Source organism: Diadema antillarum, unplaced genomic scaffold, assembly GCF_040938485.1.
Source record: "Diadema antillarum isolate AM-2024a unplaced genomic scaffold, OU_Dant_1.0 scf00000166, whole genome shotgun sequence".
NCBI lineage: Eukaryota > Metazoa > Echinodermata > Echinoidea > Diadematoida > Diadematidae > Diadema > Diadema antillarum.
This window is the reverse complement of record NW_027271055.1, coordinates 467,322-481,290: the sequence shown is the minus strand read 5'-3', so window position 1 is coordinate 481,290 and position 13,969 is coordinate 467,322. Positions and strand designations below refer to the sequence as shown.

Genomic DNA, 13,969 nt, shown 5'->3' with positions numbered 1-13,969 from the left:
TTCCATTCATCAGCCATCAAGACGAGCCAAGCGGACTGATGTGCTTTGTTTGCCGTGTGAGTTGAAGAGTTAGCTGCTTGAGTGAGTGAATGAGCTGCACGAGGTAACATGCATCGCACGGGCTTTCAGCAATGTCGTGATTCTTGTCCTTGATTTTGGGATTTGACCGCGTGGATGTCGCAATGGCGTCGACATCGCTGCTTGTCGCCTTACGGACCAAAGTCAAGCCGATCACGGTTTTCGCGCGCAAGAATCCTATGCTGGCGAACACCATCACTTACGCCGGACTCGGGGGGCTGGCAGAATTCACTCAGCAGGTCATCAACCGGCGCCCGGGAGAAGACTTCGAATGGAGGAGGATATGGCATTTTACAGTGATAGGCGTGTGCTTCAATGGACCTGTAGGACATATTTGGTATCGATGGCTAGATCGATTTATAGCGACAGGGACCAAGATGGCTCTCGGGAAGAAATTGCTCCTGGATCAGTCGATATGTGCCCCGACATTTATTGTTGCCTTCTACACAGGTGAATTCCCCACGCTTTGATGTTGATACTCGTATGTTTGATCCGTTGTATCAACGGTCGAGGAAGGTTTCGGTTGTGTGTATAATTTGTACACATAATGACTTCCGCAATGAGATATAATGATATCCCGATCAAAACTATATCCTCATGCCGAGCTTTCTCTTTCTGTAAAGTTTCTGCAAATCTTTTAAGGCTGCAAGAGCACGATGTACGTGGAGATATTACATTATTACCAGAAAAGTATACTACTAATACTATCCAGCACGTCGACTACCGGCGTCTGTTGTGCATGCATTGTTTTATATTATCGCTTTATTTAATTCTTTTTTTTATTCGTTTCTGTCAAGTACACACCCGATATGCGAAATTGTAAGTGGTGATCGATTCGTTATTGACGATCGAATTTCAGTTTAGCTAGTGCTTCATCCATGATCTTCGCATTGACAAAGTCGCACATATTAGGTTAGGTACCTGCATGCAGTAAGTTAATATATATTTCCACCCCATGTTCAAAATAGCATACAAAAAAGTCATTTAATACTCATTATATAATGTGCTTATATGTCATGATTAGATTTCAAGGCTCGACCACTGAAAATGAATGATGTCCACTTGCCACCAAAATTTTATATCAAGAGATTTTATGGCCAGAACGAAAAAAAAAAAGTTAGTGTCGAGCCTGATATATGTAATTATATACATATATATATATATATATATATAAACTATATGAGTATATACGCTTATAATTATGTCTGTGTGTGTGTAATTGAGAAGCAAGTGTGTCAGCTATATCTATGAAAGGCTAAATTATCTTGCATTTTACACGAAGTATACTGATTCCATGTTATTACGTAATTGTATTACCTTCGACATTTTCAAACATCTAACATTTTCCTTCTGACCAATTTAATCCCTTTTTCTTTACTTCAACTCTTTACTTCCGACTTTTTTTTAACTCTGACATTTTTATCTCTGCTATATTTTTTTACCTCTGACGTTATGTCATACACACACACACACACACACTATTCTATATATATATATATATATATATATATATACAAACATACGTATAAATATGTGTGTGAGTGTGTATGTGTGGGTATGTCTGTGTGTTTGTAATTATGTATTTTTAAGTTTTAACCACTGACATGATGGTCTCTGCCTGGCCAAGAAAATACGCATCACATGCACGCGTCGTATAAACGTGCTTTTAGTCATTGCTTGCACTCGACGTCAGTCTTTTACGTTGCAACATCAACATGACGGCATAACAGTTCGTACTCCTGTTAATAATTCACAAGAGCCTATAATTACCGGCGCTATGACAATTAGTGAGCATGCCTTGTTCGTATCAAAACGGCTTACCACAAATATTGTTTGGTAAACGAACTGCTTTTACAAGTTGTATCTACTTCGACATTTTTTATGTGCGTCGATGTGTGTACGTGTGTGTGTGTGGGTGTGTAGTAATGTAGGCACAATCATTGACGGCAGCCGACGACGGTGCTTTCAAGTTAAATCATAGTTTTCTGTGTAGCAACTGATGTAAGCAAGTTTCTGTACTCCTGTTTTATGTTTTAACGCATGTTAATATTGTTGAGATATAAAAGTCTAATATTAGAAACCACAATAGAGAGGGTTTCTTAAAAGTAAAGTGTATGATTTTTATATCATTGAACCGAAGTCCGTATGAGAGAGTTTCCTTGCTGTTCATCTAAGATTTTCTTGGTTTACCCATTTTTGTCATTCAATGGTTTATCTGTCTAGTTACTTTTTTGTTTCCATTTCCCATCTTACCCATCATCGGTTACCATTTAAAGTCGTATACTCTAAAAAAAATCCGGGTCAGAACTGACCCGGAACTGGGTCCGTTGGGGTCACACACCGTTCCAGGTCAGAAATGACAAGGAATGGGATTAGATATGACCCCATCCAGAGTCATGAATTGGGTCAGGGTGACCCCATTCCGGGTCTTCATGACCAAATTCCAAGTCATTTTTGACCCGGAACGGTGTGTGACCCCAACGGACCCAGTTCCGGGTCAGTTCTGACCCGGATTTTTTAGAGTGTAAATCAACATTTTCACTGCAAGCTAACTCTGTCTGTCGATCAGTCTCAATTTGCAGTGATAAAATGCTTGACAACAACTATATTAATAAAGACTATGCTTGTATATTATCATCATTACCTTGGTGATTTTTTTTTCTCTTTCTCTTTGCTTTTGTGCATCCGCAATATCAGTATGTATAATGTCCGTACACTTTTGTACTGTTTTAGTGAGGTATATTTGTGTTAAGTACCACAAAGTAGTGTTTATTTTTTGAGAAATAGATGAAAATAAACTGAACTGAAACTGAAAGCTGAATGCATTGCGAATTCAAACCCACCACTCTCTCACACTCTCTCTTTGTTTCGTTACAATCCTCGTCATTTCGCAGGAATGAGTGTACTGGAGGGACAAAAGGACATCCTACGAGAGCTCAGGTCCAAATTTGTGCCCACCTACAAGGCGAGCTGTTGCTTCTGGAGCGTCGCTCAGGTATCATTGGGTATTGACCGGTATCTGACGTCACCATTGCCATCCTTTATACTTGCTCCTCCTCTAGTTGCTTTGCTCTTGGATATAGTGGAGGGTTGTTGTTGTATGAAGACATAATGTATTCATGTGTGCCGATTCCTTTCTGTCATACAATCAATGACGAGAAAACCTGAATACCGTTGACACAATATAACGCATCGACAGTCGACGAAACATCAAAACAGGATGAACAGAATGTTTCGTCGACTGTCGATGCGTTATATTGTGCCAACGGTATTCAGGATTTCTCGTCATCGATTATATGCAGAAACGAATCGACACACATGAATACATTATGTCTTCTTACAACAGCAACCCTCCACTATATCAAGAGCAAAGCAACTAGGGGCGGATCCAGGAACTCCGTAAATGGGCGGCGCCTTTACAAAATTAAAGGGGGTGCACATGCCCCCCCCCCCCCCATTTTTTTTTTCATTTCTTGATCCGCCACTGATATAGCTTCTATTCTAAGCTTCTCTCTCCGCGCTGCCAACATCAGCGCACACACTGGCCGGTTGGCCCCTGCGTAGGGGTGTTGGACAGTACCGAAGAAGAAGAAGAAGAAGAAGAAGAAGAAGAAGAAGAAGAAGAAGAAGACGAAGATGAGAGTTTGTAAGATCAATCTACAAGCGAGAGCCTTAACTGCTCGCTGTTCTCAGCTTCAGCTTTCTTCCGTCGCTATTCGGCGATACAAACAGCATGAAGATCAGTGAAAAAAAAAGCTATGATTATAAAGGAGCAATTAAGGCAAGGGCAAGGACAAAAGTTTCCAATAAAGCTGACCAGTATTCAGACCGATATTCATGTAATACGGATAACAACCTTTCTCCGTTATTGGCCTGTTATCATGGTTATGTAATCGTACTGTACTGGTCTTGTTGGTAAAGGGGATAAACAAGATTTATGTTGTGATAAGACATCCAAGATATGTATAGTTTTTTATGTATCTTTGCTGTCATGGGTATTCATGTCTCTTTTAGTAGGTCCTATTTCGTCAATACATGCAGAAAAACACTTTTGTGTTAGCCCGTATAGTGGGTGTATCGTAAGGTTCGTATATATACAATGTATTTCACTTTCTTGGCTTTCGCATGGACAATACGGACTGTATTCGAATATGCCAACTTTGTGAATAGATGTGGCTGTATCATTATTAAATGAAAGACGCTAGCTTTGATAGTTCACCTCCGGCATTTTTTTGCCACAAGGTTTTAACTAAAATTGAGCAAAATCGAGCGTTGATGTATCCACAAAGCAGAAACACCCTTCAATCGTATGCCAAGAACAATGTAAGTCACCTCTTGTGATCCAGAGCGAAGCGTACATATTTACACGTCTGCTTAACCATGTTAAAGGGATGGTACAGTATTAGTAGAGGTGAGAATTGGGCTTTTAACTTTTTGCGAGATATCAAGAAACCGTTGGTAAAATCGAACAGAGCGTAGCTTTCTAAGAGGAATTCAAAGTTTGTTTGATGAAAATCAGTTTTGGAATGGCTGAGACATCCAAAAATAAAGTAAAACAAAGCGATCGTAATAAAAGCTGGGTCCCATATTTTATTAGAATTGCTCTTTTTGGGGTATCTCAGCCATTTCAAAACAAATTTTCATCAAATAGATGTTGAATTCCTTTTGGAATTACATGCTCTTTCATATTTCATACAAGGTTTTTCATAATCTCACCCCAAAATGTTAGAAACCCGAGGTTAGGTCTCAACCAAAACTATACGATCCCTTTAACTATTTTATCACCATTATGTAGGCACGCTACTTCCTTGTGCAATTGTTGCAAATATATAGGGGTGGTATTAACACTCTTAGCCAGATTTTCAAAATGTAGGCTTATGAGATGCTGGAATTTATCTCCCCTCCACGAAAATTATGATTAGCACATCTGACGAATATACGTTGTACTGAGTTCCGATCTTTTCTTTGTGAGATGCGGCACCTGGTGTGGAAATGGAAACCGTTTGATACTGATAGGCACAACTTACTTATCACCATTTATGGCGATGGCGACGAATACTTCATAAAACGCGTCAGTCACTGCTAGTGGTCTTTCAATGTATATAAAGTGGTCCTGAAAAGGTTAATGCACTTTTATCTCGCTTAATCGCTTGTGTGTGTCTGCGTACTCTGTACGTGTCAGAACTGTTTACAATCATCAGTTTGAATGTTATACCAAGGAGGTATCACCTTTTTGCATAGTAGGACCTATTATATTATAAACACATGCACACGCATTGTTAGGTCTACATTCATATACACGTGGGTACATACATACATGCGCACATAAAGATATACGTAAGGCCTATACATAATTATGCACTATACATATATTATTATACTAAACATATACATACATGATGTATGTGGTTGATGGGAGTGTTTACTTGTGGTCGGTTCTACCCTCATTATTGTATGACCTAAAACTTGAGAAAGCTAATCGGCATGCAGGCTGTAGCTGTTATCATGCTCCGCCATTTCTTCCGTGTTGCCTGGCCTAGGCCTGTAGAATTGATCGTGCCCATAAACACGGCGGTCAGTGCTTCGTTTTTTCTCGTTTGTTTTGTTTTGTCTTGTTTTGGAATGCCAAACGGTGCCCTTCAGCAAACTGAGTGGACACTATCGGTTATGTAATGTACCTTGGACTTAGTAGGCCCTATGTTGATAGACACTTAAAACTAAAAACACTTACCTTTGGGCTTACCAGCAATGTTTACACAAAAGGCCCGTCCACAAAGCCAATGTTAATGGTTTGTGAAAATCAAGTTTATGCAACGCCCGATATCTCCTCTGTGTGAATGCCTCTTTCTCATTAGCCGCATTCACACACACGTTCACACACGGCACAAGAAATAAAGAAAAACAAAACACGCTCTTCTGTCGATACCTAAGCGCTTTGTTCCGTCTGAAGTGACCCAACCGCCCAGGAACTGAAATGCGTTCATGTTTTGTTCTACATTATAGTAGGCCTACATACATTGCCCTTGACACCAATTTTGCTGTGTGAGTTATCTGTTTTCTTTGAAAATACCACCACAAACGATTTCCCTTTGTTCATGTTTATATGCTCTTCTCACCATACTTTTCTACACTATATAGGGCCTATTATATTCAACATCCAAGACTTTGTATAATATCTGCTCTTGAAAATGAATTTTATTCAATTCATTTCAATTTTATTTATTTCCATCAACAGAAGTCATACATAATACACGGTATGCGTTTGTCAGTTATTATTCTATTCAGTGAATATCTTATTAAGATGGCTGCATCATCTGCATGTCGAAGAATATCTATGTTCACCCCACCGACAGAAAACCTCTCGATTCTCTTTGATATTTCTTATAATCAGTTAACTGCATAAACTTATTTTCACGTACAATGAATGTTTTCGCGAATGAGGAGATCGCGGACATTTTCGCGAGACGTTGTTTGCGCGAATTGACACCGCGAGGCTATCGTAAGCGCACTAATACTTTAGTGGATGGCAACATTTTCGCGTGTTGTTAGATTCGTGGTCCAACAGCAATTCGCGAAAGTCGCGAAAATCAAACACTCGGGATAATGAGCTTATAAACAGATCCAGCGTTTATTATGATGCAGCTTAATGTCTTAACCGGCACCCTTCTTCTTCAACGATACGCGCATTATACGTATATTGCCTGATCACTCTTCCATTTATCTGACAACTGCATGTGTGCACATTATTGTAAGTTTTTTATACTGAAGAAAAAATAATAGTGATGACGTTACGCAAAGCCTTGTCAGTTATTAAAAAAAAAAAAAATATATATATATATATATATATATATATATATATATATATATATGCGCTTGTCATCCTTTTTAATCGGAACGAATATCTTTCTTATCGTCATTTTACTCCCCCACAGGTATTCAACTTCCTCCTGATTCCCACCTCACTGAGGATTGTTTACATCGCTTCCCTCAGCTTTCTCTGGACCAACTTCCTGGCGATCATGAAACGAAGGGTGAGTAGAGGAGGCCGGAAGAGGCAGTATGTACGATGAATGATAAAACAAAAAGAAACTAAACAAAACTAAATAAAAGCAAGACCAAACCAAAACGAGACAAAACAATATAGTATGCACTGGAGACTTAAAGGTTTGATACGGCCGGTGGGTTAGCTTAGTCTGCATATAGCGCGTCTGCCATAGGGTGGGATTTCACGGAGCACGCGAACGATTTGCGAAGGACGCGAATGACAAAATCCAACATTCGGAAAAGTTTTCTCCGAATGTTTTCCGACAATGAAGCCGAAAACTATTCTTGCGCAATTTGTGCGAAGTTTCCACGACGTATGTGCGAATGTCGTGTGTATCATTGCTAAAGTACAGCATGTTACGTACACGAAGAACACGCGACGGAAATGCGAACAACGAAAAATTTTCAATAATCATGGGAGAAAGTGTACCCAAGGATAGGTGGAAGCTGTCTTGAGTTGAATTTTTTTATTTCCTCTATTTCTTCTTTCTTTTTCTCTCATTTTTCTATTGTGTGCTTGCCTACATTTTTTTCCAGGACGTATCTCCCTAGTAAAGCATATGATCTTTTTTTTTTTCTGCAGTTCCTCCAACACATAATCTCTATACTTCAAATAAAATTGTACATACTTTAGATTAATTTTAACTGTATTCTGCGATTTTTTTTTGTATATCAAATATTTCTTTCTCTTTGCTAGTCTTTAATTTCTTTTGTTACTATAGTTGTTAATAATTGTTTGATGTTTAGGTGTATGCTACGATTTTTATTTGTAGAAAACGTATAGGTCATACATCCCCCAAACGTGCGCTAAACGTTCGCGAGAATGTCTCAAAAGGTACGCGAACAGTTTGCGATTACGTCGTAAAATGATCGGAAAAACTTCGCAGATTTCGCGTAACATACGCGAGACATTCTCCAAAGTTTCGGTGTCTGTTTGGGGTTTCACGAACATTTTGCGAACATCGCGCGTGTCTTGCGAAGGTCTTGCGCATATGACGAGGCTTTAAAGACACTTTCGAGAACAATCCATGAGCAAATCACGACCAAGTATGCGGAAAAGGTTCGCAGAAAATTTCAAACTTTTTTGAAATTCTCGCCGAAGTAAAAACGACATTCGCGAACAATTGACGACGCTTCCGAACCCTCACGTTCGTTTGGCGATCTTTTGCAGACCAAAATGCGAATGCTGGATTTTGCCATTCGCGTCCTTCGCAAATCCTTCGCAAAATGTTCGTGAAACCCCAAACAGACTCCGAAACTTTGGAGAATGTCTCGCGTATGTTACGCGAAATATGCGAAGTTTTTCCGATCATTTTACGACGTAATCGCAAACTGCTCGCGTTCCTTTTGAGACATTCTCGCGAACGTTTAGCGCACGTTTGGGGGATGTATGACTTATACGTTTTCTACAGATAAAAATCGTAGCATACATCTAAACATCAAAGAATTATTAACAACTATAGTAACAAAAGAAATCAAAGACTATAGCAAAGAGAAAGAAATGTTTGATATACAAAAAAAAAATCGCAGAATACACTTAAAACTAATCTTAAGTATGTAAAATTTCATTTGAACTATAGAGATTATGTGTTGGAGGAACTGAAAAAAAATCAAATGCTTTACTAGTGGAGATAGGTATCAGGAAAAAGAATGTAGGCAAGCACACGATAGAGAAATGAGAGAAAACGAAAGGAGAAATAGAGGAAAGAAAAAAAAATCAACTCAAGACAGCTTCCACCTCTCCTTGGGTACATTTTCTCCCATGATTATTGGAAATTTTTCGTTGTTCGCATTTCCGTCGCGTGTTCTTCGTGTACGTAACATGCTGTACTTTAGCAATGATACACACGACATTCGCACAAACGTCGTGGAAACTTCGCACAAATTACGCAACAATAGTTTTCGGCTTCATTGTCGGAACACATTCGGAGAAAACTTTTCCGAATGTTGGATTTTGTCATTCGCGTCCTTCGCAAATCGTTCGCGTGCTCCGTGAAATCCCACCCTTACGATCCAAAGGTTCGGTTCCCGAGTCCCACTGAGCAATGTTGTGCGTACTGAAATGAAAACAAAAACAAAAACAAAAACAAAAAACAAATAAAAAAAAAACACGCAAGGCTAGTAAATTTTATTTGTATGTAAAAATGATTTTCCACTCTGGGCCACAGGTCGATATCTCTGTGCTACGTGAGTCATCACTTCTTCCAATGAACTGATGATTATTTTGTTTTGTTTTGTTTTGTTTGTTTGTTTGTTTGTTTGTTTGTTTGTTTGTTTCATTTTTCCATCTGATGAGATGGCTGGATAGCCCATCACTAGCTGGTCTTCCGAGGGGTCCAGGTACCTGTCGATGCGAGGCGGGACCACTTCACCGGGTTATACACCCTGCTCTTTGCGATGAATGAATGAAGCGGGATCTCACGTGCTTGAGTTGTCACTCTATCACACTCGGGACCTCCATTTTCATATGTCCTTTCCGAGGGACAGTTATAGAACTATTTTCATTATGTCAGCACTTCTCTTGTCTCGACTATTAATCTTGCTGATAGGTTCGCAGAATAAATAAGTTCGAGTGTACCATGTCAGTGCGTGTTAACTCTGCGCAGATAATTGACCTGATTGAATAGATTATGGGCAGCACACGATAAGATGTACAATACTTTCAGAATATTGTCGACGCAGGTACATTTTAAATCAATTGTACAGTATACACGGTGACTCTTTCTAATGTTTTCTGCTGCTTTCTGAACTATCTGGTATATATTTGATACAAAGAGATGTGAACGTGTTTCATACAAGCCTATTCTTTCTGGGCAATCGAGTGCAACCTTATTATCTACAGTGTATTATAGTTCCAAACAGAATGACGCATTCATCGTTCTTTTATCCGTGTATAGGCAGCACCCACACATTACTAAGTTGCACACGTTATTCCCCCGTCGGATAGAGGATGCAGCCTTTTGTGCTACATGAGTATATAAATAAAATATTAAAACCATCCATTCAGTGGATACGTTAGCATCACTCCCATTAATCCCAGCCAGAGTCCTCTTTGGTCGCACTTTGCTCCAAAGCTTGTAAACACTATAATTGCTGGTTCTGACGTGAAAAATAAGCAAACAGGTCTTCGTTGGTGCATATAAATCGTCCTGTTACTTTTGTTGTTGTTTTTTTTTTCTGAACCATACACCGTATAGCTTTATTCTATTTGAACGAGAAGAAAAGCAATCATGCAGCTTTTGAAATCATTGCGTGGTATCTTCAGTGCCATAATTGCGCGGTGATAATCTTTGGTTCTTTCAGATATTTTAATTTGAAGAACGGGTCATAGGTCAAGCGCACTTGTCAGTATCTGCTGGATAGCCGTGAATTTTCATTATCCTAGATAGATAAAGACAGTTACACCTGTTCTTTGCCCTCATAAAAGCCACCATTATGAGGAAAGAGAAGTGTGGGTATCATCACTTTTAACTTTTATCAGTCGAGTCCGGTGCAATCGATAAGGTTGCCCATTCTTATCTGCAGTATCATCCCAATTATCATGTTGTGTCAATTGTACGAACGACACCCACTTATTGACAAAATGAATGAAACAACATCTGTAGTAATAGAGTCGACAAACTATTTAAAATAACGATATTGTAAGTTACATACGGAATGGTATAACGGGTGTTCCTTTGGTTTAGTAACCAACAGCGATAGCATAGCACAGTGGTTTCATTTGCTTCAGTGACAATTGCTCCCACGAAATACGAGCAACACATAAAACCTATAATCACAAACATAACCCTAACCCTTATCCTATCCTCACATCAAACCTAAAATCCTATTACAACCCTAATCCTAAGTCATGGCTAAGTCCTAGGAGAAGGTAAGACCGGAGCATTTGTCGCAGGAGCAAATGTCGTGTCACCAGCATAGTAATAAATAATGTGCATTTACCCAAAGATAGATACGAGATGAGAACAACTTATTGGCATGACATTGGAGAGTATGAGTTCTGCAGACCTGCATGCTCACAGCAACTGGTCATCTAAATACGGAAGAGCTACTATTGAGATGAGAATGATTTCTTGCCTTGTCAACATTTTTTCAGTCCGAGAAGATGAGAGGGCTGAATAGAATTGAGATCTCGTCCCTTTAAGTCTTTGGATCCGAAATGACCGAAATGAAGAAATCGAGATAGGAATTCTCTCCGTCTGGCTTTTTTTGATCCTATCTCGTCTTCTTGATAGCTTGGGTCCAGAAACTCGAGTTGTATGACTCGTATATAGGCTGTATAATTCGTGGGTTGTATGACTCGTGTAGGCTGTATTACTCGTGGGTTGAATGACTCGTAGGCTGTGTAACTCGTGGGCTGTATGACTCGTGGGCTGTGTGACTCGTGGCTGTATGACTCGTAGGCTGTAACTCGTGGGCTGTATGACTCGTAGGCTGTGTAACTCGTGGGCTGTATGACTCGTTGGCTGTGTAACTCGTGGGCTTTATGTCTCGTAGGCTGTAACTCGTGGGCTGTATGACTCGTAGGCTGTGTAACTCGTGGGCTGTATGACTCATGGGTGTCGAGCTCGTGACGTGCACCCGCGTAATCTCGACTTCTTGAGGTCTGATAGGGCGAGAACGCGAGAAACGAGATCTTGTCTTCTTTGACTTCCTTGATCTAAGAAGTCGAGGAGATAGATCTAGATCTCATATCTAATCGTTTCTCCTATAGGAGCCAAGATCTCTGATCCTGTGTTCTCGATGAACCCTGTCGTCTTCCATAAACAAGTCTGCGCGAACAGGTCCGATTCAACTCGGAGCTTTAAGGGGACATACACCTCTTTGTAAAAACTTGTTTGAGTGAATATGAGAGAGAAAGGAAATCAATTAAGCATTTGTCTTGAATAGCATCGCATTCGATACGCTTGATACACTCTGAAGAGGATTGTAGCGATACACAGAGCAAAATTATGATCTGATATCCTGCCTATTAATAGGGTAGTGCTCCTGTCTTCATCTTGAATATTTGCCTGAGTTAATCATGTGGCGATTTGAAGAGTTCATGGAGATATACATGTACATACACTTCGATGCGTGTTTTTTTTCTTTTCATCTCGTTTTGTGTATGTTCAGGAGTTTCCGAACGACGAGACATAAAGCAACCAAGTTGACCAATTACCCGTACAGACTTGGCAGACTCATGCGGCCTCGTCGTAGCTTCATCGCAGCCTCATCGCGGACTCGTCACAAAACACATCACAGCTTATCTTATTCATTATACGACATCATCGCAACCTCATCACAGCTTCATCACAGAGTTAGCGCAGTCTTATCGGCATCTGTATACAGCCACATCGCAACAACAACGCACTTAGGACCACTATCTTATAGTGTATTGCCTCTGAAAATGTACCACCTCAGCCGTTTGGGGGTTTCGTTTTGGTATTTAGATACATTGTTTCACGGAAATGGTTCAGCAACAATATATTATTTGGTTTCTTTTCTTATTGCACATCTTCAATACATTACACGTCTCCTGGTGGTTTGGCTAGACCGTCCTGTAGCTCGTTGTCGAAACGTGTATAGTACATAGAGCATGATATATTTTAGATGTGCGCATTTTTACAGAGATAAGAAAAATTCATCCGATCCACATTTATTACACACCTTTTTACACAGTACACAGTGTGGAAAGGTGGATTTTATCATGTACATTAAAGGTAGGGAATCCCATTTGCATGCCTTAAACGAAGAGTTGTATAAATACAGTGGTATGTTGAAAGAGTATCATTTTAGAAACTCCCATAAAGTATTGAAAGTGGAAGGTAACATTTAGTACATTTTTATTAACCGTTAGATTTTAAATTGAATTTTTTTCGGGGCTCACCGTAAATTCCAGTACATTACTAGGCTACCTTTGCAGACCCATGCACTGCATGTGTGTCCATCATGTATATTTTGTGAAGAAAGTTCATCAAAACTTACAAACATTTCTATATACATTCTTGCCACACACTCTATATGTTATTACATCAGCTCTTATACTTTTAGATTTGTGTTTATAGATAAAAAAATACAGAAGACTGCAACAAAAAGGCTTAAGTGTGGCTGACACACAGAACTACTGAGTAGTTGAGTTTTGTGCATTATTCAAATTGTAGATAACTGTTAACTTCAAAATTTCTCAGCAGTGGCCTAAATAAGTCCCCTGAGGTTCATATTTAATGTTTTGCTGCATTTTGGGAGGTCTGTAAAAGGTATCCCCTACCTTTAATAGGCAGACTCAGAAGAGTCAAATAACACAGTTTAGACGACCTTCTATACTGCACTATTATTAACTCTGTGTACTCGAAAACTTATCGCATTAACCTGGATCGCGGTAAGTTTTTATCGTAGAGTTACATAATCTGCGATAAGCGTTACTTTTATTCTGGTTTAAGTTTGTTGAGCTATCTACGACGAACCAGTAAATTAGTACGTTATCATCCATACTTATCAAAATTCCGCAGTATTTTTTTTTTTAATGGGCATTATCTTTATCAAAATTTGACTGATCTCACTTGAGGTTCAAGAATGAATGTTTGTATCACCACATTTTGTGCCAAAAGACCAAATGAAGCAAAGAATGATTGAATAAGTTGTTATCTTTGTTTTTTTGCATTGCTCTTTTTTTCAGTCAAATTTTTCTGGGGGTTATCATTAGGTTTATAATTATGCAATTTGAAGTTGTTCAAGTGGTACTCATTGCTCTCTGGATTTTAGGGGATGGGGTCCTATGGCAGTATCAGTGATTACTGTTCTCTCTCTCTCTATATATATATATATGTATATATATCTGTCTCATTCTTTCTTGTGTGTGATTGTC

General features: G+C 39.3%; 1 protein-coding gene across 1 annotated transcript; it reads left to right on the top strand.

The window, feature by feature from the left end:
- Positions 1 to 105: 105 nt before the first annotated feature.
- LOC139722465 (mpv17-like protein) lies at positions 106 to 12,638 on the top strand. Its single transcript, XM_071633757.1, has 4 exons — positions 106 to 528; positions 2,973 to 3,073; positions 7,011 to 7,109; positions 12,238 to 12,638. The coding sequence occupies exons 1-4, from the start codon at positions 183 to 185 to the stop codon at positions 12,259 to 12,261; spliced, it is 570 nt and encodes a 189-aa protein (XP_071489858.1). The 5' UTR covers positions 106 to 182; the 3' UTR covers positions 12,262 to 12,638.
- The last annotated feature ends 1,331 nt before the right edge of the window (positions 12,639 to 13,969 follow it).

Excerpts from the sequence above, each read along its gene's own strand:
- LOC139722465 (XM_071633757.1), top strand. The coding sequence starts at position 183 with ATGGCGTCGACATCGCTGCTTGTCGCCTTACGGACCAAAGTCAAGCCG. Across the intron at positions 529-2,972 it reads TATTGTTGCCTTCTACACAG|GAATGAGTGTACTGGAGGGA; the intron begins GTGAATTCCCCA and ends GTCATTTCGCAG. Across the intron at positions 3,074-7,010 it reads GCTTCTGGAGCGTCGCTCAG|GTATTCAACTTCCTCCTGAT; the intron begins GTATCATTGGGT and ends ACTCCCCCACAG.